Genomic DNA, 24,255 nt, shown 5'->3' with positions numbered 1-24,255 from the left:
ATCGGAACGGAGCTGGTTTTGTGTGTGCGTGTTTTCAGTGTCTATTGCTGGATTTCCCAGGTGTGTCTGGGGGGGAAAAGCAGAGACTACACCACACTGACACTCCACGCAGGGGCACTGCAGGCAGCGTTTGCTGCAGTAGTGCGCCTGCGCAGTCGGTCCCCGCCAACTCGCCCGCCTTCCCCCATCCGGCTAGCAGGGGGCGCTGTGAGGTGATGGCCTAGTCTTTCCCCAGGGCTCTGGAACGTAGCATAAAAGGGCAGGAGGCGAAGCGGGCTGAGGGGCGTTCTATCCTCGACTGCCTGGTCTCTATCACCCTTTGTCCTCCAGCTTTCGCCCTCCCTGCACTGGGCCTGCGGGCCTGGTTGCTAGGCGGAAGCGGGGCGCGGCGGCTGCCGCTGCGGCTGCCCGGGCGTTTGAAAAGCGGCCACACAGGCGGCAAAAGGTCCTCCGGTGGCGGGTTCGCTTCTCCCTACAGACAGTCCGGGGGACCGAGCAGCCTTTGCCTTTCCGTGGAGTCGGGGCAGGGCTAGGGTCGGGCTGGCGGTCCGGGGCAGGGGAGCCGGGCGCGCTGCAGGCGGCGGCGGGCCCGGGCCGAGGAGCGGGGTCTCGGCGTCGGGGGCCGCGGGCGGGCGGTGGGAGCCCCGGAGGGAGCTCTCCTCCTGGTGGTCGCGGGCCTCCAGCATCTCACCCGGGTCCCTCTTCCCCCAAGCAGACCCCGCCTGTGGGCCGCCCACCGCGACCATGGTCTCCAAGTCCGACCAACTGCTCATCGTCGTATCCATCCTAGAAGGTGAGCGGCCAAGGGGCTTGCATTAGCACCTGCAGCCTCCTTACTTAACCGAGTGGCGTGCGACTGAGACTTTGTTAACCTTACGAACCCTGTCGTCTTTCCTTTTGCAGTCCCGCAAGACTTGTTCAAAGTTGTACTTCCTGAGGCCTGTTAGGCGATTGATTTAGAAACCTCTCAAGGGAGCGTGAGAGCTATTAGGGATAGGTGATATTTAGCGTGAATAGCCGGAGCCCCAGAGAACGTAGGAAAAACGATTTCCATCAGAAGCAGCACGTCGATGACTTTGACTTGTGAGCTAAGGTGCCTGGAAAGCACGTTCTGTTCAGGGGCCTCCCGGTGATCCCATTTGTGAGAGCTTTGCTTTCGACCCGAATCCCTATTTCCTGCAGTCTGAAGTGTTACGGGGGCCATTCCCTTTACTAAGTCTTGATAGGGGACTTAGGAGGAGTAGTTGTCAAGACGGTCTGTTATATACGTTCCTAGAAGTTTGGTGTGTTGAAGGAGTGACCTTTGTTTATTGCAGGCTCATGGAGTGTCAGGCACTGTGCTGGGAATGTAGGGGTAAAACAGCCCGGGTCCTAAAACCTAAGTAAACAGTATAGCCTGGAGAATGTGTATAGTTCATCAGGCTGTGGGAGAAGGAAAGACCAGCTCTGGGGAAAATTTCCCGGAGGAGGTGACATTTATTTGGGTCCTAAAGGATGAGTAGGAATGTGTCAGGGGAAAAGGGGAAGGGTGGGCTTTCCAGGCAAAGGGAAGAGGAAAGAACCCTTAAGGTGTGGAATGGCCAGGCACATTCTGCCCTTGCTTAAATTCAGTGTTGGAGAGAAGCTGCAGGCAAGTGGAGGGAGTAGGAATTGCTAGGTAAGTTGAAGATGGGTTTTGAGGGGCGCCTGGGTGGCTTGGTCGGTTAAGCGTCCAACTTCGGCTCGGGTCATGATCGCACGCTCCGTGAGTTTGAGCCCCGCGTCAGGCTCTGTGCTGACAGCTCAGAGCCTGTTTCCGATTCTGTGTCTCCCTCTCTCTCTGCCCCTCCCCCATTCATGCTCTGTCTCTCTCTGTCTCAAAAATAAATAAACATTAAAAAAAAATTTAAAAAAGAAGATGGGTTTTGAATAATCTGATCACAGCAGTCCTCTTGAGTTGGGCCTGAGGAATGGCTGCCTTCTGCCCCCCTCCCCCACCATTGGAGGTATTTTGTGGAGGCCTGGTACTATTTGGGGGGGTGGGTGGTAAGAGGGAATGAGTGGTAATGGCTTTTGGCACAGAAAACTGACCAGAACCCCTAAATTGTTGGGGCAGCATTTTTAGCTGTTCTCTTACTGATTGTTTAAAGACAGAGGGCTGAAATCCCCTTGGAATTGGTCAACAAAAGCTTCTGGACTTGGTACTTGCTCCCTCCTATGAGGAAACCCAAATAAAAGGCACGTTGTTTCCCTTCAAGGATGTAGGATTCTGTCTTCTTCAGAAGATCAAATTCACAGGCAGGACACAGTATGTTGGAGTGCAGTATAATATTAAAAATATGGGATGTGGGCTGTAAACATCGGTTTTGGGGGTGGGTGGGGTTGATGGCTTAAGGGCTTTGAGTAGTTAGGTAATGATGGGAGGAAGTCCCTGCTGGCCATTAGATCAACCCAGGCCAGGGTTGCCTGGGTAGCTCAGTCCATTAACTGCCTGCCTCTTGCTTTCTGCTCAGCTCATGATCTCTCATTTCATGAGTTCAAACCACGTCTCGGGCTCCGCGCTGACAGTACAGAGCCTGCTTGGAATTCTCTCTCCCTCTCCCTCTGCTTCTCTTCTCTCTCACAATAAATAAATAAACTTAAGAAAAACGGAAAATAAAAAACAAACCCCAGGTCAATGATGGAGTAATTTTGGTGGATGGAATGATGAAGAGGTCCCGCAAGATGACCAGGGTCAAGGGAGGTGAACATTGAGGAGTATTCTGGTCAAATAAGCTTGTGTAGCTGGAGTGAGCAGGCCTTGGAGGATTTTGAAAGCCAAGGAGTTCAATGTTCTAAAAAATAGGGAGGCAGCCTGTATTTCTAAGTAGGAGAGTATTATCTGCAAGTTTAGTATCGGTGTGCAGAGAAGAGAACCTCGATTCAGGGCTGTCGGTTAGGTGTTGCCCTAAACATACCTAAAACCGGACCATGGACCTCCGTGCAAATCGTCTCCTTTTGTGTTTGTGTTTCCATTCATCATAACCGTGTTGTTGCCTCAAGCCCAGAACCTGGGACTCTTCATCTTCCTGGTTCCTTCTCCATCCCCTTCTTCCAGATGGTCACCAAGCTTTGTTGCTAAAATCATACGAGGTGCTTCATGTAAACTTTTAAAGGAGGAAGTTTCCATCGTGAGTGCCCCGCTTTGAGCCCCTCATGATGCGCTTGATCTCTTGTAGTAATCTTTTCAGTGGTCTGTTTCATCAATTTTTCCCCCCTTTCCAGAGAATGTCTATTGTTCATATTACCATCTAGGAGTAATCTTTCTGAAATGCGAATTTAATTGTCTTAAAAATCCTACAGTTTCCTAGAGGATAAGGTCTGTACTTTCTAGAACAGCATTCATGGCCCTTCACGGTGTGCCTCTTGCCTGCCTTTTCAGCCTCTTCTCCTCTCTTGCCATCTGTCCCTACGTCCCCATCTCTTCAGTTATTTTGAGCTACGTGCAGTTTCTTGACTACACTTCTAGAAATGCCCATTATTCAAAAGAAAATGATGAGGTTTCTACCATGAGCCAAATTTGGGCTATGTGCCAGAATCCATGGATGAGAAAGACAAGGTTTCTGTTCTCAAGGTATTGTCTGTGGAATGAGGGAGGCAGCCCTTCGTTCCAGTATGTATTCTCTGTTCTCAGGCTAACTGGATGGTATGGTTATGATGGTGTGGCTGAGAATACAGGCTTTCTGACAGACATGAAATGCATTTGGGGAACCCCATGATCTTTTAGAGCAGCTCAAAATGATGTCCAGAGAGAGGCCCCTGTAAGTGCTAATTGGGAGACCCCTGCTAAGACACTTGTACTAAGACTCCCAAATGGGGAGTTTGAAGCGAGAGCTTCAGGTTGAAAGTCAGAGGATTGCAATCAAGAATCTCTCTGACCCTTTTACTTCCTACTGAGAAGAGTGTAGCAGGGTGAGTAGCAGCTGGGATGTATTTATTTAATATCGGTCAAAACGTGTTGAGACACGTGTCTCAACACCATGCCCTGCGCCAGACCTACAAACAGGTTGACTGTGAGATTCTTCCCTAGTTTTTAGCTTCCTGTTGGCACTGTTTTCAGTTTGCTTCTTTCCACTAGACCCTCAATTCCTTGAGGCGATGTACTCTGTTTTACTCTTGTTTGTACCCCATCGTTTGACATAGAGAATACCTGACTCTGATAATGCCTTTAGTAAACGGTGAAAGAAGGGGGTCAGGCAGTACCAGGGAAAAGTGATAGGTAGACAGAACACTTTTAAAATGATTGACAACATTGTCCTTGAGATTTGAATGAATGAATACGTGTGTCTGTTTTTCTTGGGCTGATTTGCTGAGTGTTCCTAACTGTGTTAACAGGAAAATTATGATGCATGTTGGTTGGCTTTTGCTTATTGGGTTATTTCCCAGCTCTCCAGAAGACTTGACTATTCCATTTTAACTTCTGATACAGTAATATCTAAAATTAGTGGAATCACATTTTTCTTCTAAACGTCACTGAGATCGTTGCTGCTTAAAGCGTGAATCAAGGACAATAGTATTGACATCATGTGGGGGTTTGTTAGAAATGTGCCTCTCAGAGGGCACCTGGGTGGCTGAGTCAGTTGGGCTTCTGACTTCAGCTCAGGTCCTGCTCTCATGGTCTGTGAGTTTGAGCCCCAAATCGGGCTCTGTGCTGACAGCTTGGAGTCTGGAGCCTGCTTCCGATTCTGTGTCTTCCTCTCTGCCCCTCCCCCACTCACACTGTGTCTCTCAAAAATGAATAAATGTTTTAAAAAAAAGCCTCTCAGCCTCGACTAGTGAACCATAATCTACATGTTAACAGCGTCCCCAGGTGATTCATGTGCACGTTAATGTTTTGGAATCACTAATTTACAAATTGTAGCTTTCAGTTTGATTCTTTCTTATGAATCATGAATTTGTACGTGAGAGTACACATTAGTAGGTAGTTAGTGGACTATATAAGTCAACAACTCCTAATGTGTATTTTTAAAAAGTGCTAAAAGATCATAGTTGATTTTTGTACAGTTCTGATTAACCTGTATGGTCTTTTTTTCCAGGTCGTCATTTCCCCAAGCGTCCAAAACATATGCTTATAGTAGAAGCAAAGTTTGACGGAGAACAGTTGGCCACTGACCCTGTGAACCACACCGACCAGCCAGAATTTGCTACCGAGTTAGCCTGGGAGATCGACAGGAAAGCACTCCATCAGCACAGGTGACTGTTGTTTTCCATTTGTTTTGCTCTAGGTTTTAGGCTGCTAGAGATGAATACATCTCTATCTTTCTAGATTATGGTAACAATGATAATACTTGTTTAGTGGTTTTCTCATGTGCTAGGAAGTTTTCAAAGTACTTTGCAATAGTAATTCATTTGAACATCAAGACAATCCTATGAAGTGGGTGTTAGGATTTCCCCCAATTACAGATGAAAAAACTGAGGCCTAAGAAGGTAAGTAACCTGTTACAAGGGAGTCAGCTGGATAATGGTAGAGCACAGCCATTTGAGTTCTAGAGCCTAAGTTTTTAACCATTACACGTAGCTTTTTTTTTTTTCCTGATGTCTGAGAGGATACTCTAGAAGTGCTGTAATGATAGCTACCCAATATTAAACATGGGTTGGAATTCACTGTAATTTCTATTACTTCCTTTATCATAACTTTATCTGGCTTGCTAAGGATATGTAGAGATATGTGTATAGTAATTATGTAAGGGTCTCTAATAAATTTTATACTTCATTTTAGCCCTTTAAACACTTCATATCAGTACATAAAACAGGCTTAAAGCTACAGCCTCTTATTTATTTCATGAGCTCAGATGACTCGAAACAGGCAAGAGTGTGGCTACTTCTGTTTTAAAAAGGATTGGAAAAACATTTTTCTGAAAAGCACAGAATCACTTCATTCATTGGTGTGTCTTAGGACTAAAGCAAATAAAGTTATGAAGTTAAAAAGTCAATGTAAGGAGAAATTTATTTTCTTATGTGGCCAAATCAGTCCATGGATTTGTTTGGGGGATTTGCAAGGGCATTAAATTCTTAGAAGATCAAAATTTTGTGTTCAGTGACTTCTGGAATATCTGCACAGAGTCCTGATAGGAGGTATTAGTGCCCGCAGTGTTCACAGTTGTGTTAATGCCAAGTGGTACCACTCTGCGTGTTGGAGGCTGAGAAAAGAACACAGATAAATTGCATATATATAAATGATGACTGTATGCCAAGTGCAAGTTTTATAGTCATTCCATTAGGTAACAGTGATGGTCGAATCTAATGAGCTTATGTATGAGCCAGTATAGAGGTTTCAGACTCTCAAGAACCCCTGCTATACCAGCCAAGGTCATGCTTACAGAACATTGTTGTGTATTACAATGAATTATTACTTTCAATAGTCTGTGATTTTATGGTATTTAATTCTGAAGTTGATTTCATCATTTTAGTGACAAAAAGAGCTTTAAGCACATACGTGTATCGGTAGTTTTATGTGTGTATGACAGTGTAAGGATAATTTAAAATCAATGTTGAAGATTCATGTTCAATTTTAATTTATTAACTTTTAAAGAGTTCTGTATGGTAGAGAAGCTTGAAAAGCAATGACCTACAGCATAGCTCCTCAGATGAGAGAGACCAAGATTTTTGATGTGGTTGTAGTATTACTTGGTGTAAAGATAAATAGGCATGATGAATAGTTCATGTCAGTTGAAGTTTTGCAGAAAATAGAGATTATCCGAAAGAATTATAGTTGTCTTGCTAGTAGCAGGCAGCTTTTCAAAACTAGCAGAACATCAGCTCAATACTAAGCAGAAGCTAGTTCGTCTATAACAAACTGTTACGTTACAGGCTGCAGCGCACGCCGATCAAACTGCAGTGTTTTGCCTTGGATCCCGTATCTTCAGCCAAGGAAACTATAGGCTACATTGTGCTAGACTTGAGGACTGCTCAAGAAACAAAGCAGGTATTGCCCTTTTGATGTCTTGTTACCGATGACGTTAGGTGCGGATTTTTCGTAGATAACCCATTGATGGAAAGAACCTGTGGTACTGGACCTGAAAGGGCGAGGGTCTGAGCCGGTGTGGCGATTCTGAGGTTTCACTTTAGGAATTTGATTTAGAAAGTCCCTATATTTTGGTCATTTCTTTGACCTAGAACGACCTTTCTCAAAGAAAATTCTCTCTGAGCTCAGACGTTGGGCCGCATCGCTGTGACCTGGAGCTCAGCATGTTCAGCTGCCAAGCTTTGCTTTCAGAGGTAGTGCTTTTGCCGCGTGCCCTGCTCTGGTGAACGGCACCCCTCTTCCAGGTACGCGGGCCAGACGGCCTCCATTTCCGGCCTCCGTAGCCATCCTTTTTCAGTTGGTTTCAGGCCTGCGGCGACCCCTTCCTGATCCAGCTCCCGTTGTACATTTTCGCCGTTGCGATCCCAGCCTAAGGCACCATCCTTTCTTAACCTTGGCTGTGCTAGTAGCCTTCTGATTCCTTCCCCTGCTTCCCATTCCTTCCGTGTGTAGCAGTCAGAACACGTGAGCTCAGTGAAATACACTTATGGGACATAAACAGCAGCCTTGCCAGGAGCACACACATAAGGAAGGAAAAATAATTCAGGGTCTCGATTCCTACGTCAGTGCTTTTTGTTACTGAAAATGTTTCTTTTCTCTTTTAAAATATCTACCAATCTTTTTTTTTTTCCTTCAAGTTTATATATTTATATTGAGAGAGAGAGAGTGAGGGAGAGAGAGAATCCCAGCAGTCTCCGTGCTCATCACCAGACCTGAAATCAACAGACGCCTAACCAGCTGAGTCACCCACGCACGCCTTTTCTCACCTTTTTTTATGTTACTGACTTTGGAAATACTTTGAATGGTTCATAATAACTTTGTTTTGTCACTTAAACAAAAACAAACAAATAAACTTACTTTTGAAGTCTTTGATTCTTGATTTGAATCCTAAATTAGGATTCTCTGAAGAAAAATTGATCTCTTAGCAACATGTTCGCTACTGATAGCCACGGTGTTTACAAAGGAGCCAGTTAGCTTAGCCCACATTTGGAATCCTTCAAAAGAAATGGGAATTTAAAAAGTTCTCTAAAAGGGAATCTGTTTCTCCTCCCTCCTTGGGTACTCCTCACCTCTCTGTCCCTAGGTTCTGAAGAGGTTTTCTTTCTGAAGTCTTAGCCCCTCAACCAGGAGCCATGATCATGCCCCTGATGTATCTCTTCCCTAGCTGTGCTACAACTGCACAGGATCCTTTTGCGGTTGCTTTGGTTACACAGAAGGTAATCCTTTTAGGAGGAGGATAGCTGTAAATGCACGTGGCATTCCTTTCTGCCCCTGTCCCACCTGCCCTGTCTGGTCCTGTAGGACACTTTTGTCATTACATTTGCTTCTTATCATTAACAGAGTTCAGGGGAAATGTTTCAGAATTAAGACTTTTAAGAAAGGCAGATGTTGTCTTAATCACTCCTGTTTATTAATAGAACTATCTGAAGTTGGTGTGTAGAATATTTGAAGTTCAGAATAAATTGATTATCTGTAAATGAAAAGAAACACAAAAAAATAAGCTTTGTTTTTCCAGGTTCTAAAACAGAAAAACATAGCATAAATTCCCTGAGTAGCTAAAACTCTTTTTCAGGCTTAGACTTAAAATTGTAAAGATCCATCATAAGAAACATACACAACAGATTATGAGTTTTTCTGTTAAAAACCTTGGGTGTGGATTTAAAAAAAAAACAAAAAAAACCCAAAAAATGATGGCTTAGGCTTATTTTACTTACCAGAAGCTTTTGGTTTTGATATTCTTAAAGACCAGTTTCTTTAAAAAAAATTTTTTTTTAACATTTATTTATTATTGAGAGACAGACACAGAGCGTGAGCAGGGGAGGGGTAGAGAGAGGGGGAGACATAGAATCTGAAGCAGGCTCCAGCCTCTGAGCTGTCAGCACAGAGCCCGACATGGGACACAAACTCATGAATGGTGAGATCATGACCTGAGCCGAAGTCAGACGTTTAACCAACTGAGCCACCTAGGTCCCCCTAAACTTCTTATTTTTTTTTTAAGAGGAAATACAGTTAGCTTCCTAAGCAGGATTAGATTCTTTTGAGGAAAATGTGAAAAATACTTTAAAAGAGGAGAAGGTGCTACGGAACTACAGGAAATATATTTGGAAGCTTATAGGACATTTCCCACTATTGTTTGTTTCCTATGAATTATTAAGGTGTTTTTGTTTTGTTGTTACTTTCTCTCCAGGCACCAAAATGGTACCAGCTGTTGAGTAATAAATACACCAAGTTCAAGTCGGAGATACAGATAAGCATTGGTTTGGAAACAGACACCAAGGCACCAGTGGATAGTTTTAAAGCAAAAGGAGCCCCCCCTCGAGATGGAAAAGGTTTGTGCGTCATTTCTAAGGACATCGTCTGAAAAGTTGCATCTGTGGACTAGAACTTCAGGAGCGGTGGGTGGTGTGATAGGAAAATCCACGCAGGAGTGTAAACACATTTTACTCTGGTGCCTCCGACAGATGTTGTCGTATTGTTAAATGTGCAGCACTGCTCTGACTCTTCCTAGAGAAGAGCTAGAAATAGACAAGATTTTCCTTTCTTTATTTGGTATATGACAGAGCACAATTGTGTATTCTTAAGGATGGCTATTTAGGAAAATTTTCTTCCTAGGATGAGCACAAGAAAGCCGAACAGTTACGCTGTTCTCTCCTCGCTCACTTGTTAACCACACCTTCATATTTTTCTTTCCTTGTTTTTTCGTTTTTTCTTTTTTTCTTTTTCTTTTTTTTTTTTTTTTTGTTATTAATAAACTTTATTTTAGAGTGGTTTTAGGTTCCCAGCAAAATTGAGTGTCAAATGCAGAGTGTTGCTGTGGACCTCGGTCTCCTCAGCCACACAGCTGCCCCACTGTCCACCTCCCCGGCCAGAGGGGCCACATGTTAAAAGTGATGAGCCTACATGAGCCAATCACTTATCACCCAGAGTCCATAGTTGACATTAGCATTTATTTTTGGCGTTTTATGTTCTGTAAGTTTTGACAAAACGAGTAATCACCTACGTCTATGACTGTAGTTTCCCACAGAACGGTGTCACTGCCCTGAAACCCGTCTGTGCCGTTTCTCCCTCCTTTCTGCCTAACTCTGACAAACACTTGTTTTTTTTATTTCACTGAAATATGGTTGACGTAAAATGTCCTAATGGTTTCAAGCGTACAACATAGTGATTTGACCAGTCTGTTCGTGATGCTGCGCTCAGCACAAGTGTAGAGACCCCGTGTCACCGTACGGCTGTCATAATAACATCGCTGTGTTCCTGTGACATGACTTGCATCCTTGTGACTTACTCCTTCCGTAACCGGAAGGAGTACCTCCGGGAATGTACCTCCCATTCCCCTTCATTCGTTGTGGCCACCGCCCCCCTTCCCTCTGGCAGCCACCAGTTTGTTCCTTGTGTATTTATAGGTCTGATTCTGCTGGGAATAGACTTTGCATCATTTGCAGACAAAGACCATATCATGTCTTTATTCCCAGTTGGCATGCCTTTGTTTCCTTTGCTTATCTTCCCGCGTTTGTCAGGACGTGTAGTCTGGCACCACAAAGCTGTGATGAAAGGGGATCTCCTTGCCTTGTTTCTGGAGGATTTTTATGGATGTTCTTTATCAAGTCGAGGAAGTTACTCTCTACTTGTCTGCTGAGGGTGTTTCATCATTACCGAGTGTGGGATTTTGTCAGATGCTTTTTCTGCATCTTTTGATACCATCAGGTGGTTGTTCTTCTTTAGTTTGTGATGTGATGGATTATATTAGCAGATTTTTGAATGTTGAACTAGTCTCGCGTACCTGAAAAAAATCGCATTTGGTTGTGGTGTATGGTTCTTTTTATACGTTGTTGGATTCACGTGGCCAATAGGTTGTTGAGAATCTGTGCATGTATGTTAATGAGAGCTAGTGGTCTCTTGTGTTCTTGTTGGGTAATGTCTGGGTCTGGTTTTGACATCAGGGTTTTAAATGCTGGCATCATAGAATGAGGGGTTATTTCTTCTGCTTCCGTTGTCTGAAAAAGATGGTGGAGAATTGGTCTTTCTTCCTTGAATGTTGGGTAGGATTCACCAGTAAAGTCATCAGGGCCTGGTACTTTCTGTTGTGTAAAGTTGTTATTGATTCAATTTCACGAAATGATATAGGCCTGTCTGGATTGTGTGTTTCTTCCTGTGTGACTTTTGGCAGACTGTGTCTTTCAAGGGAGTTGGCCCATTTCTTACAGGCAATCCAATCTGTGGATAAAAAGTCGTTCGTGTAACATTCCTTCAGTATCCTTTTAATGTCTATAGACTGTACAGTGATTCTTTTTTTATTTCGGATATTAGGAAATTGTATTTTCTCTCTTTTTCTCTTAGTAACTTGGCTAAATGCTTACTGATTTTATTGATGTTTTCAGAGAGGCAGCTTTCGGTTTTTATTAGGTCTCTTTCTCTGCTGACTGAATTTGATCTGCAGAAACGTGCTGCTCTTATTTTACTTTCCTGAAAGAGAAGCTTAGATTGTTTTGTTTTTTTGTTTTGCTTTTCAGTGTGCCGTGTACTGTTTTGTTGAAAAGTGGACGTGATACCCTGGGTAAGAAGAAAACAGGTCTTAGGTAATTTAGAGGTGAAGGAGAGGGAGGGGTTTTGTGGTCCTGTGATGAAGTTTCAGTCTTTGGTGAGCCTGCCCCCCCAGTACTGTTGGGGTTCATCTGGTATTAGATTTAGGTTCTAGATCTTTGGCAGGAGGATCAGAGAAGTGATGCTTTTGTTCTTTTTCACTGCATCCTATCAGCACACGACTTTGATTTGTTCCATTACTGGTGATGTCCACTTTGGTTATGATTCAGGTAGCGTATGCCTGTTACTTTTTCTTTCCTTCACTTATAATTAATATTTTGTGGGACATTATCAAGTGTGGACTTAGAGTTCTTTTTGCTTAATGGGTTACAATATTTAGCATTATTTGTCCCTGATTTGTGCAGCGAGAGCCCCTTCAAACTTCTGTTTCCGTTAGCTTGTCTCCATAATTCTTACCGCTTTGGTTAAATTTATTCCTAGGTATCTTCTGGTTTTTGGTGCAGTTGTAAATGGGATCGATTCCTTGACTTCTCTTTCTGCTCCTTCACTATTGGTGTATAAAAATAGATTTCTCTGCATTGATTTTGGATCCTGCGACTTAGCTGAACCGGTGTATCACTTCTAGCAATTTTTTGGTGGAGTCCTATGGGTTTTCTATATAGAGTATCATGTCGTCTGCAAATTGTGAAAGTTTGACCTTTTCCTTGCCGATTTGGATGCCTTTTATTTATTTACTGATTTTGAGAGAGAGTGAGCTGGGGGGTGGAATCCCAAGCAGGCTCCACACTGACAGTGTGGGGTTCAAATCTGTGAACTATGAGATCATGACCTGAGTGAAATCAAGAATTGGACACTTAAATGACTGAGCCACCCAGGCACCCCTGGAGACCTTTTCATTCTTTTTGTTGCCTGATTGCTGGGGGTAAGACTTGTACTACTATGTTAAGAGAGTGGACATCCTGGTCTTGTTCCTGACCATAGAGGAAAAGCTCTGTTTTTCCCCAATGAGGGTGATGTTCGCTGTGGGTTTTTCATAGATGGTCTTTATTAAGTTGAGGTATGTTCCATCTGTCCGTACTTTGTTGAGGGTTTTTACCAAGAATAGATCTGTATTTTGTCAAGTGCTTTTTCTGCATCTATTGAGAGGATCATATGGTCCTTATCTTTTCCTTTGTTAGTGTGGTGCATCACATTGATTGACTTGCAAATATTTAGCCACCCTTGCCGCCCGTATTCCACTTGATACGGGTGAATAATTCTTTTAATGTACTGGTTGGATTTGATTTGCTAGTATCTTGAGAATTTTTGCATCTATGTTCATGAGGGATATTGGCCTGTAATTCTCCTTTTTAGTGGGTCTTTGTTTGGTTTTGGAATCAAGGTAAGTTTAGCAGCTTTCCTTCCATTTGCATTTTTTCAGAGCAGTTTGAGAATAGCTATTAACTCTTCTTTAAATGGCTGGGAGAATTCCCCTGGGAAGCCATCTGGCCCTGTACTTGAGTTCTTTAGGAGATTTTTGATTGCTGATTCAGTTTCTTTGCTTGTTATTGGTCTGTTTAAGTTATCTGTTTCTTCCTGTTTCAGTGTTGGTGGTTTGTATGTTTCTAGGGATTTATCCATTTCTTCCGGGTTGCCCAACTTGTTAGCGAATAATTTTTCATAATATTCTCTTATAGTTGGTATTTCTGCGGTGTTGGTTGTGATCTCTTTCATTTGTGATTTTATATATTTGGGTCCTATCTCTTTTCTTTTTGATAAGTCTGTCTAGGAGCTTATCATTCTTATTAATTCTTTCAGAGAAAGAATTATGGTTTCTATATCATTTACTTCTGCTCTAATCTGTATTATTTCCATTCTTCTGCTAGCTTTAGGCTTTATTTGCTGGTCCTTTTTCTAGCTCCTTTAGGTGTAAGGTTAGGCTGTGTAGTTGAGACCTTTCTTGCCTTTTAAGTAGGCTTGTACTGCAATATGTTTCCCTCTTAGGACCACTTTTGGCGCATCTCAAAAGTTTTGGGTTGTTGTGTTTTCATTTTCTTCTATGTATTAATTTCTTCTTTAATTTCCTGGTTAACCCATTCATTCTTTAGTAGGATGTCCTTTAATCCTCATGTATTTGTGGTCTGTCTAAATTTTTTCTTGTGGCTGACTTCGTTTCATAGTGTTGTGGTATAAAAATAAGCATGGTATGACCTCAGTCTTTTTATACTTCTGGAGGCCTGATTTGCGACCCAGTACGTGATCTATTCTGGAGAATGTTCCATGTGCACTCGACAGGAATGTGTATCCTGCTACTTTAGGATAAAATGTTCTGAATATATCTTAAGTCTGTCCGGTCCAGTGTGTCATTCAAACACATTGTTTTCTTGTTGATTTTTCTCCTTAGATGATCTGCCCATTGCTGTAAGTGGGTATTAGAATCCCCTACTATTATTGTATTGTTATCGATGAGTTTCTTTATGCTTGTGATGAACTGATTTATAGATTTGGGTGCTTCCATATCAGGAACATAAATATTTACAATTGTTAGGTCTTCTTGGGATAGCTCCCTTAATTATGATATAATGCCCTTCATCTCTTATTACAGTCTTTGGTTTAAAATCTAGTTTGTCTGATAGAAGTATGGCTACTCCGGGCTTTCTTTTGACATCCATTAGCATGAGAAATGGTTCTCCATCCCCTCAATTTCAATCTGCAGGTGTCTTCAGGTCTAAAATGTGTCTACAGGCAGCATATAGATGAGTCTTGGTTTTTTTTGTTTGTTTGTTTATGCATTCTGATACTCTCTATCTTTTGTTTGGAGCAGCATTTAGTCCATATACATTCAGAGTGATTATTGACAGCCTGTGTCCGTAATTCTTTGAGCTTTTTCTTGGTTTCTGGCATAAGAAGATGATCCAGGCTTATCTTGTTCTTTGCCTATCTTAGCCCCGGGTTCAGCTGTTTCTTTAAGGAGCCTGCTTCCTTCTAGTAAAGAAAGATGTTGAAGAGTCAAGTTCCAAGTGCAAGATATGCCAGTTGCTATTGGGGTGTTCCAGTGGAAAAAGGGAATCGGTGCATGTGTGTATACATACACATATATACGTAAACATGGATGTATGTGTATATATATATGTATATATATATATATATATATACACACACACACACCCCCCAGTAACACACACATATACACCTTTATGGCTCTGTTTATTTACACATTTAGTGAACAGCATACATTCACATTGACACCTTCATTCCATCCAGTCTTCTGTAAGAGTTTTCCTAGTTGTTCTTCCTTTCCATACCTGTAACTCCCTGACAATGGGAGACCTGTCATAGTTATTCTGCTGACTTCTAAGCTCTGCTGACCTTAATATTTCATGGCTATCGTTATGAAAGTGATTGTCAGATACTGTACTAAATGCATTACTTTGATTTAATCTTCTAAACGACATAAAAGCTTTGCAGAAATAAAAATGGAAGCTAAAAGGGATCATATGGTTACAACATACAACTAGCAAATGGCAGAACTGGGATTGGAACCTTGGTCTGTGTTACTCGAGTGTCTCTGCTCTAAACCATGATGCTATTTTTATTTATTTATTTATTTTTGAGAGAGAGAGGGAGAGAGAGAGAGAGTGTGTGTGTGTGTGTGTGTACACACACCTGCTCAAGTGAGGAAGAGCCAGAGAGAGAGGGAGACGAGAATCCTAAGGTGTCTCTCCATGCTGTCAGCACAGAGCCCACTGCAGGGCTCAAACTCATGAACCACGAGATCATGACCTGAGCTGAAATCAAGAGTCATACCCTCAATTCCCTGAGCCACTCACGTGCCCCTCTTATATTTTTTTAAAGTTTTATTTATGTATGTATGTATTTATTTATTTTGAGAGAGAGAGAGAGATGAGGCGAGAAGAGAAGAGAGTGTGAGTGGAAGAGGGGCAGAGGCATGGGTAGAGAGAGAGAATCTCAAGGAGGCTCTGGGGCAGAGCCCATTGCAAGGTTTGATTTCACAACTGCAAGATCATGACCTGAGCTGAAAGGAAGAGTCAGACGCTCAGGATTAACCCTGCATATTACCCCTCCCTCCATCCCCCATCAGAGTGAGAGCTGTCTTTTAGCTAAAGAGTTTTGTTAGAGACTGATTTTCAAGCCAGAGGTGCAATTTGCACCTCAGCCTGGAAAATTGAATCCGGAGAGGATTACTTACTGATAGGGTATGTATACATATGAGGTGTGAATTCTGCCACTTCTCTTCTCCTAATTGGTTCACAGTTTCCTCTTAGGAAACTATCTCACTGTTTAGCGTGGCATCCAGTAAGCCTCTGCTTAGCCCTCCAGCCCCGTGACATGTGCCTTCCATGTCGGTCATCACCCTGTGATCAGCGCCACGCCTACCTCACTTCTCCAACGACAAGCTTTCTCTTCCTTCCCAGTCTCTGCAGTGCGGTTCCTTCTGCCTAGAACACTCTTTTCTACTCCCTTATCCTGTGTATGTTCACCTTTCTCTTCTTAGCCACATGGAGTTTATTTTTCAGTTCCCAGTTGAGATTCACTGCCTTCAAGAAACCTATAATGTCTTTTCTTTGTGGTTTATTTATTTTAAAAATATTACCGTATTCCAAAATAAGGCTTTTGTGTGCAGAAAGAAAACGGTGCTTAAGTAAGGTTTTTTTTTTTGAGGGTGTTAAAAACATGAACATCCAAGGAAACCTTATTGAGATACTATATCCATGAAAACTGCAAGCAAGATACAAAGCATACCCAGCTTTCAAAACCTTCACAGCAGTTTATGGCACACTGTGACATAGTTTAATTGTGTTTTTTCCCCGTAAAGTACCTGCCAGCTTGTCTGGCCTCAACCCCAAGGACCTTGTGGCAGTGCTGAATGAAGAGGGAGGCTACCATCAGATCGGACCAGCCGAGCATTGCACAGACTCCTTCATTATGTCAGTGACCATAGCATTTGCCACCCAACTGGAGCAGGTAAGACTTTCCTTCTGATTAGTGATTCACAAAGAGCGGAAAACATTGACTTTTCAAAAACTTGCCTTTTGGGTATTAAAAAGATGTGCAAGTGGACTGTTTTTTTGCTTTAAAAAAATGTAGAAACATGTTTCCATTCATACCAGAAAATATTTCTGCTTTAAGAATAAATTGGTATGATGTTAGTAGTAAGAGAATGAATTAAATTTCTGGACATTTAGAAGAAAGCCCATCAGTAAACACTGTTTCCCATTGTACCATGTGGCATTGTAAAGACTGGTCTGAAAGGGTTTTTCTTTCTAAGTATTGAAATATTTATTTTTTGGAGAAATGTTCAATGTTGGGAACACTTGGTCCCAGTCATACTTTATTGGGTATCATGTCTGGAATTAGATTTTACCTTATTTACAAACTGACAAATTAGCCACTTAGAATTTCTTGGATGTTGCCAGATGACAGGAGGTTCCTGGGTCAGAGACAAAGGACTGTATTACTCTCGGCACAGCAGACATCAGCATCTGCATGTTGCCTGCAGTCTTCGTTACCTTAGGTCCCAAGGGGTGACATCGAGGGGCCCAGGTTGCTGCTGTACAGAGTGGGTTTCCATCACAGCTGAGGAACAGAACACTTTGATTGTAAGTCGCCTGGTCTCCCCAGGAAGACACTTGACCTAATCCTTCTAGGTTACCAGCTGTATAAGCAACACAGGGAAGTGGCCTGTGTGAGGGTGGTCAGTGCCCCAGCAGGAAGTGCAGGGACTCAAGACCCACGTCAGCATTGCCTCTTCCCCAAAATGGCTTAGCATAACATGAGCTGGTACCTCATTTTCCTTCTCAGGATCTAGCCCAGTTTTCTTGACATTATGTTGGTCGATAGCAGCTGAAGTAAATTAATCTTTTCAAAAATAGAGAATATGGCTCATGACTTAAATTTTTACCATACTAATAGCTTTCTTAGAAGTACAAAGTTCCCACATAGTCTGCATTTACAAGTGAAATATGAGTTAGTGACCACAGATTTATATGACTTGCAAGACTGTCAGGTAAAGATTTTTCTCAGGGAGTATGTATAATTTTGTCGCACTAAATTCGTGTTTTTGCCTTTCTGTATCACTTTCTCTATTTTTCTTCTCTTCATAAAGCCCTGCCTATGGATTGCTCCAAATATGCCATTCTGGTTAGAGGGAAGGTTAGTTACTCAGTTTAGTTTTTAAAAAAAAAAAAAAACTCAAAACCAGAATAATTGCCTGTTGGCTCTCGCTGCTAAAAATTAAGCCAAAACGGGTTCCTCAGAAACAGTAAACAGAATTACCATGGAGCCCAGCAGTTCCACTGCTAGGTGTGTAGCAAAAGAATTGAGAACAGGTGTTCAAACAAAAACGTGTACAGGAATGTTCATAGCAGTATTCACAGTATCTAAAAGGTGGAAACAACCCACATGTCCATTAGTGGATGAGTGGATAAACCAAGTATTTGTGTGTATAATGGGATTTTACTCAACTCTAAAGGGATGGGGCACTGACATGTGCTGCATCGTGGATGAACATCGAAAACCTGCCAAGTGAAAGAAGCCAGACACGCAAGGTCACGTAATGTGTGATGGCATTTATGTGAGATATCTAGAATAGGTGAATCCATAGAGCCAGAAAGCACATTTGTGGTTTCCTGAGGCTGCAGGAAGGGGGAAATGGGGAGTGAGTGCGTAACAGTTACGGTATTTGTCTTGGGGATGGTGACAGCCTCACAGAGCTAGATGTGGCGACCCTAAATGTGGGCGCATGAACGACACTGTGAATGTACTCTGTTACTGAGGTGTGCATGTTCTCGTGGTTACAGTGTTAGATTTTCTGTTGTGTATTTTACAATAATTAAAAAACACAAAAAATTAAGTCCAGTAGTGTATTCATCTTTTGATACTGTTGCATATTTATTGTTTGCTTTTTTCATTTTTTAAAGACAAGCATTTTTTCCTGTAACTTCTCTTGGCCTAAGAGTATGTCTTAGATAACTTCCATGTCAGTATATCATCATTTAGCAGCCATATTGTATGATAACTAAAATATATTTAAGCCATCCTCTACCGATGAATACAACACTTGTTATTTTTAACAACATCCTAGTGAACACTTAGGGTCTGTTGGATATTTTATATTTTATGGGACAGGAATCTGTGTTTCCGCCATAGGTGGCCATGAAGCTGCCAGTTTTGAGAAACAGGAAACATCCTTTTGCAACTGTTAACTTGTAGGTTTCCCAATTTTGACAGAGTGTCTAGAAAGCTTTTTTCTCAAAGGCGTGGACTAAGGTGTTACATTAAATAGCCTGCCTGAAGTTTGTTTAAAACCCTCCTCTTATGTATGAAGACAGTGGCCGAGTAAGAAGAAGATGAAATAAGGTATATGGAAGTAAAGAAGACTCAGTTTAAAATATGTGACCGCTTGCTTCTAAAAGAACTTACACGTACTCGTTCATGGATCAGTTGGATGAAAGTAAACTTTAAAACAAAACATATCTCTAAAAAATATTTTAGTCTCTGGGCTTTTCTAAGGTAAACCTTGAAAAGTTAAACTAGTCATGAGGTCGTAATTTTTCAGAGATTAAGAAATTTTGAGTGATTTTAAGACTTTGAAATAAAATCAACATTTTAGCGTAAATTTTAGAGTTCATCAGACGTTCATAAGCCTGTGTAGTGGTTTATAAATGAATACTCTTTTTTTTTCCTCCTTAAATGCTTAGTTAATTCCGTGTACCATGAAACTTCCGGAACGACAGCCTGAGTTTTTCTTTTACTATTCTTTGCTGGGAAATGATGTTACAAATGAACCCTTCAGTGATTTGATCAACCCAAACTTTGAGCCAGAGAGAGCATCTGTTCGAATACGTAGCAGCATAGAAATTCTTCGTGTTTACCTGGCACTTCAGTCTAAACTACAGGTAAGTACGGCAGGAACTCTTTTTCACTTGAGTTTTTTTTTTTTTAATGTTTATTTTAGAGACAGAGTGTGAGTGGGGGCGGGTCAAAGACAGAGGGAGACAGAGAATCCGAAGCAGGCTCCAGGCTCTAAGCAAGCTGTCAGCACAGAGCCCGACGCAGGGCTCGAACTCACGGACCGTGAGATCATGCCCTGAGCCGAAGTCAGATGCTTAAGTGACTGAGCCACCCAGGTGCCCCAACTTGAGATGATTTTTTAAAGCTTCATAGAGGTACCAAGACTCTTATTTGAGTAGTGAAGGTCATCTTTCCCCCATATCTTGTCATTTTTTAGGAATTCTCCTGGCTTGTGAAGTCCCTAGTATAGCCATTACTTGAGAATTTTAGGAGATACCCCTCTTTTCATCATAACTGGGTAAAGAAGTGTATCAGTTGACAGTCTGTGTAATAGAAAATGTATAGAGAGCCTAAAGTTGTGGGCTCAGGGAAGATTTCATCATTAATTAGGGGGCTTAGTAGTCATACACAGATCATGCCCTGGATTTCAGAATGTATATACCCAATTGCTATTAAAAGCTAAGAAAGGGGTGCTTGGATGGCTTAGTTGGCTAAGCATCTGACTTTGGCTCAGGTCATAATCTCATGCTTTGTGGGTTTAAGACCCACGTTGGGCTCTGTGCTCACAGCTCAGAGCCTGGAGCCTGATTTTGATCCTGTGTCTCCCTTTCTCTCTGTGCCCCTCCCCCACTCATGCTCTGTGTCTGTCTCTCAAAAATGAATGAACGTTAAAAAAAAGGCATGAAATAACCCAACTTTCTAAAACCTGCCCTTGAATCAAGGAATTTTGTCAAGTAACGTTCTATTGGACTCTCTTTAAGTGAAGCTTACTCAGTGAATTTACTGTTCTTTGTTTTATTACAATTGATTTTTTTTTTTAATTAAAAAAAAATTTTTTTTTAACGTTTATTTATTTTTGAGACAGAGAGAGACAGAGCATGAACAGGGGAGGGGCAGAGAGAGAGGGAGACACAGAATCTGAAACAGGCTCCAGGCTCTGAGCTGTCAGCACAGAGCCCGACACGGGGCTGGAACTCACGGACCCTGAAATCATGACCTGGGCTGAAGTCGGACGCACAACCGACCAAGCCACCCAGGCGCTCCTATCACAATTGATTTTAATCAGACTGAAATGGGGTAGTGTAATAAAGGATTAGGTAGTCATTTTTTAAAAGTGATCAGTCTTTAGATTTTGCTTGCAATTTGGGTGGGAGGTGGGAAGAGCCTTTAAGAAATTGTAATAGAGGTATATTTTGGACGTGGTTCTGCTAAACTCAGGATTCTAAGTAGCTGAATACTATATAAAATGATGAACTGCTTTCTTCCTGTATTTTATCTTTTCATATGGATGTTACCCTTCTCCCATCCAAGTACTAACCAGGCCTGACCCTGCCTAGCTTCCGAGATCAGACAAGATCAGGCATGTTCAGGGTGGTATGGCCGTAGACTGGATTTTAGCTTTCTAAACATCTTGAGATTTATTCCACATCTAAAATACCAGTCTTTACCAAAGTATTGACTTCTTTCTTACTTTAATTCTCCTAGACATTTAAGTCGTAAAAATCCTTTCTCTCCAGCCCATTAACACCATCACACCTAATAACATTGAGACTAAATTACAAGTCATTGCTGACATTAGAACTAAAAATAGTTTCGTGTTGTGACTGCTTATTGTGTATCTGAATGCCAGTACAGGAAGGTAAACAAGTTGATACTATAGTATGTAGGTGATGGGTAGTTTCGAAAGGGGGTAATGTTGAAGTTTTCACTAGCTATCAGTGATATACAGTACGCTCCACCCGAGAGGTACTCTGTTTTACCTTGTAGCATTAAACGCTGTTTTATATATGAACTCTGAAAAGCAAGAAAAGAGAAAGAAACACTAAAGATGTTTTATGGGCAAATAAAACAGAATTATTTCAAGTTCTTTACTTTCCAAATAGGGCTGGAGCTACTAACTTACTTATTATTATTATTATTTTTTTTTTTACAACTGTTGAGATTAATTTTGAAATCGAAATAGAAACATTGCTTGAGGTATTTGTTTTCTATTTACGTTCATGTATTCATGATATATTTGCTTATGTCAAAACAACCCAGTAAGATATTAAAGTAACCATAATTCCTGAAGGAGAAAAGGGTGATAACGTATGATTATACAACACTGGAAGAAAAAATGAAAAAGAATAGCTTTATTATTGAGTTCTTAGGAAAGTTTATGCCTTATCAACAGTTTGAACAATCAAGTATGAGACTCTTTGACGCAGTTGCTGCAGGTCAGGAAGATAACCTGCATTACACTTCCCTCCTCTGGATCAGGTTATAACCTTGGGTTAAAGTTGATGTGTTTAGGAGAAAGGAGAGACCATAAGGCCCTATTCCGATTTTCTCTTTCACATCAGATCCATCTTTGCTGCGGAGACCAGTCACTTGGAAGTACAGAAGTGCCCTTAACCGGACTGCTGAAAAAGGGGAGTACGGAAATCAACCAGCGCCCCGTTACAGTTGAGGGTGCTTTTATTCTTGACCCTCCGAAGCGAGCCAAGCAAAAGCTTGCACCTATTCCTGTGCAGCTGGCCCCCACTGTGGGCGTGTCTGTGGCTCTGCAGAGAGAAGGCGTAGATGCCCAGGCAAGTAGTGACCCCTCCATCTCCTCCTCCAGCTTCTGTGCTATCACTCCGGTGTCACTCGTGACTCCCAATAAAAGTTGAACTTCAAGAGTGACCTAGCGTAAGCAAGTATTTATTATTCTTAATCAGTGGCCTCCATTATAGGTGTTTCTTTTCTGGAAAGTACTGTAGCTGCCCTGGCTGTAGTTTATAAGTGATAACACGGCCTTCACGTACCGTTTTCTCCTATGCTAGGAATCTCCCCTCCACCCCCCACCCCCCAGGTCATGGTCAGTCACTGGCAGAGATGGACCTCATTTCTGGGAATCTGCACTCATGGTATCATTTTGGTGGACTCAGCTTTAGCTTAAAGACAGGGTTCTTGGTTCATTAGTGCTTTCTGGTCTCTGTACTCTCTTTAGGCAACAGAGATGGTATTTGTTTGGATGTATATGTTTTTTGATTGTATATAGTCCCAGAATCAGCCTCCATGTACTGTTCTTCTGAAGAACTGATCTTTATGTAGATTACAGATGACAGAAAAACTGATGTGGGAGTTTGAATATATATATACATATGTATATATATCTATGTATATATATATAAATTAAAATATATATGCATATATTTTTAGAAGGAAGTGGAACAAAGGAAGAAAATCATGCTAGATCTGTTTTTATTTTGGTTTTGTTTTAACATAGGCCTCCATTGTATTTATTGCCTTGGTAACTAATAATAACCTTTCCCAGGGACGCCTGTCCCTGACTTCTTACACCAAATATCCCTTCTTACCAGTTAGGATATATTTTGGTACTCAGCTCTGGATATCCTGTTTCCTTCCTGTCCATCTTCCTTTTTCTGGTTCTAGATGCTATATGAAAATTTGCAAATGATGAAGAAAAATAGACTAGGAATATCTAAAGTGGGAAGGGAAGCTATTACTTAAAAAAAAAAAAGTGACTTTTTTTTGCTTAATGATGAAGGAAAGTGCTTTGCGAATCATACTTTATTTAACAATTATTTTTAGTCTTTAATTGAATTAAAGACCCAGAACGAACATGAGCCACAGCAATCAAAGAAGCAAGTTTTAACTCCTGTAAAAGAGAAGACGCTCGCTGGGCCAAAGTCACCAAGCGTGTCCCCTGTTCCACCTCAAAACCAGTCGCCTCCAACCCAAGATGATGCAACCGGAAGTGAAGTGGAGAGCCTGCAGTATGACAGGGACATGAAACCAAACGCAAAGGGTAAGACGTTCTCACACATCTTCCAAGCGTCCGTTTTGTAGCCATCTACTTAACGATGAAGAACGTTTTCACCGTTTGTCAGTATATTGTGAGTTTGATTTTCTTTCAAGAGCCAATAATGGGTGGTGAGGTAAAAATTCATTTTAAATGGAATTGAATTGAATTGAAATTGAGTCTGTAACTTCATCACAAAATTGGCTAACAGGTAAGAATTGTTCAATTACTTTTATTTTAGACACAGCTTACTGAGAAGAAATGACAGAAAATAGTTCTCGCTAACATATTTTTCACTAGGCAACGCTTGAGTATCTTGAATCCATTGGAATTTTAGAGAGAAGAGCTACTAACTGCCTGTTGTAATAAACTTGTTATACCCATTTTTGATGCTAAAGTTAAGGGAGAGCCTGAGAATGGTTTTACCTGGTTGTGTCAATTTTCCACCCACTGCACTAGGACCCGCAGTTAGATCTTGTAGCGGAAGTAATTAGAACAGTGTTCGATCAGGAGTCGGAAGTTAAGGTGCAAGTGATCCCTCGGTCACTCAGTAGCTGTAGGACTTGGGCCACTCGCTACCCATCTCTGGTCTGCAGTGGGACTGGAGGAGAATTCTCTTTTTGTCAGACTATGTCCTGTGTGCCTTCTGTAGCCAGAACTGTGTCTTCAGAAGCGATGTAATGATGCCTGCATTAAGTCTGCCATACAGCCCCTCGAACTCGAAGTTAAGGTTAGCTGCCTCTTGGAAATAAGTTGGCGCCTGCCGGGCTGCTGTCGTATGTTAGCACTTTTCTGGTGTGCAGTCGATGTGGAGAGGGGGGCCTTCTTTACACAGTTCTAAAAATGGGAATTAAAGCCTACCTAATTTGGG

At 41.8% G+C, this 24,255-nt stretch overlaps 1 protein-coding gene across 2 annotated transcripts in view; it reads left to right on the top strand.

The window, feature by feature from the left end:
* The first annotated feature begins 289 nt into the window (after positions 1-289).
* The window catches only part of CEP120 (centrosomal protein 120), a 76,453-nt gene continuing 52,487 nt past the window's right edge, over positions 290-24,255 (top strand). For both annotated transcript variants that reach the window (XM_027076816.2, XM_027076818.2), the window contains exons 1-9: positions 290-445; positions 716-793; positions 5,055-5,211; positions 6,829-6,943; positions 9,231-9,372; positions 16,401-16,549; positions 19,285-19,482; positions 21,940-22,167; positions 23,174-23,390. In XM_027076816.2, coding sequence (XP_026932617.1) covers positions 745-793; positions 5,055-5,211; positions 6,829-6,943; positions 9,231-9,372; positions 16,401-16,549; positions 19,285-19,482; positions 21,940-22,167; positions 23,174-23,390 — 1,255 coding nt within the window. In that variant the 5' untranslated portion in view covers positions 290-445; positions 716-744. The remainder of the gene's footprint in view (positions 446-715; positions 794-5,054; positions 5,212-6,828; positions 6,944-9,230; positions 9,373-16,400; positions 16,550-19,284; positions 19,483-21,939; positions 22,168-23,173; positions 23,391-24,255) is intronic.

Source organism: Acinonyx jubatus, chromosome A1, assembly GCF_027475565.1.
Source record: "Acinonyx jubatus isolate Ajub_Pintada_27869175 chromosome A1, VMU_Ajub_asm_v1.0, whole genome shotgun sequence".
NCBI classification, from domain to species: Eukaryota; Metazoa; Chordata; class Mammalia; order Carnivora; family Felidae; genus Acinonyx; species Acinonyx jubatus.
The sequence above is the reverse complement of the archived record's forward strand: the minus strand, read 5'-3'. Positions and strand labels throughout refer to the sequence as shown.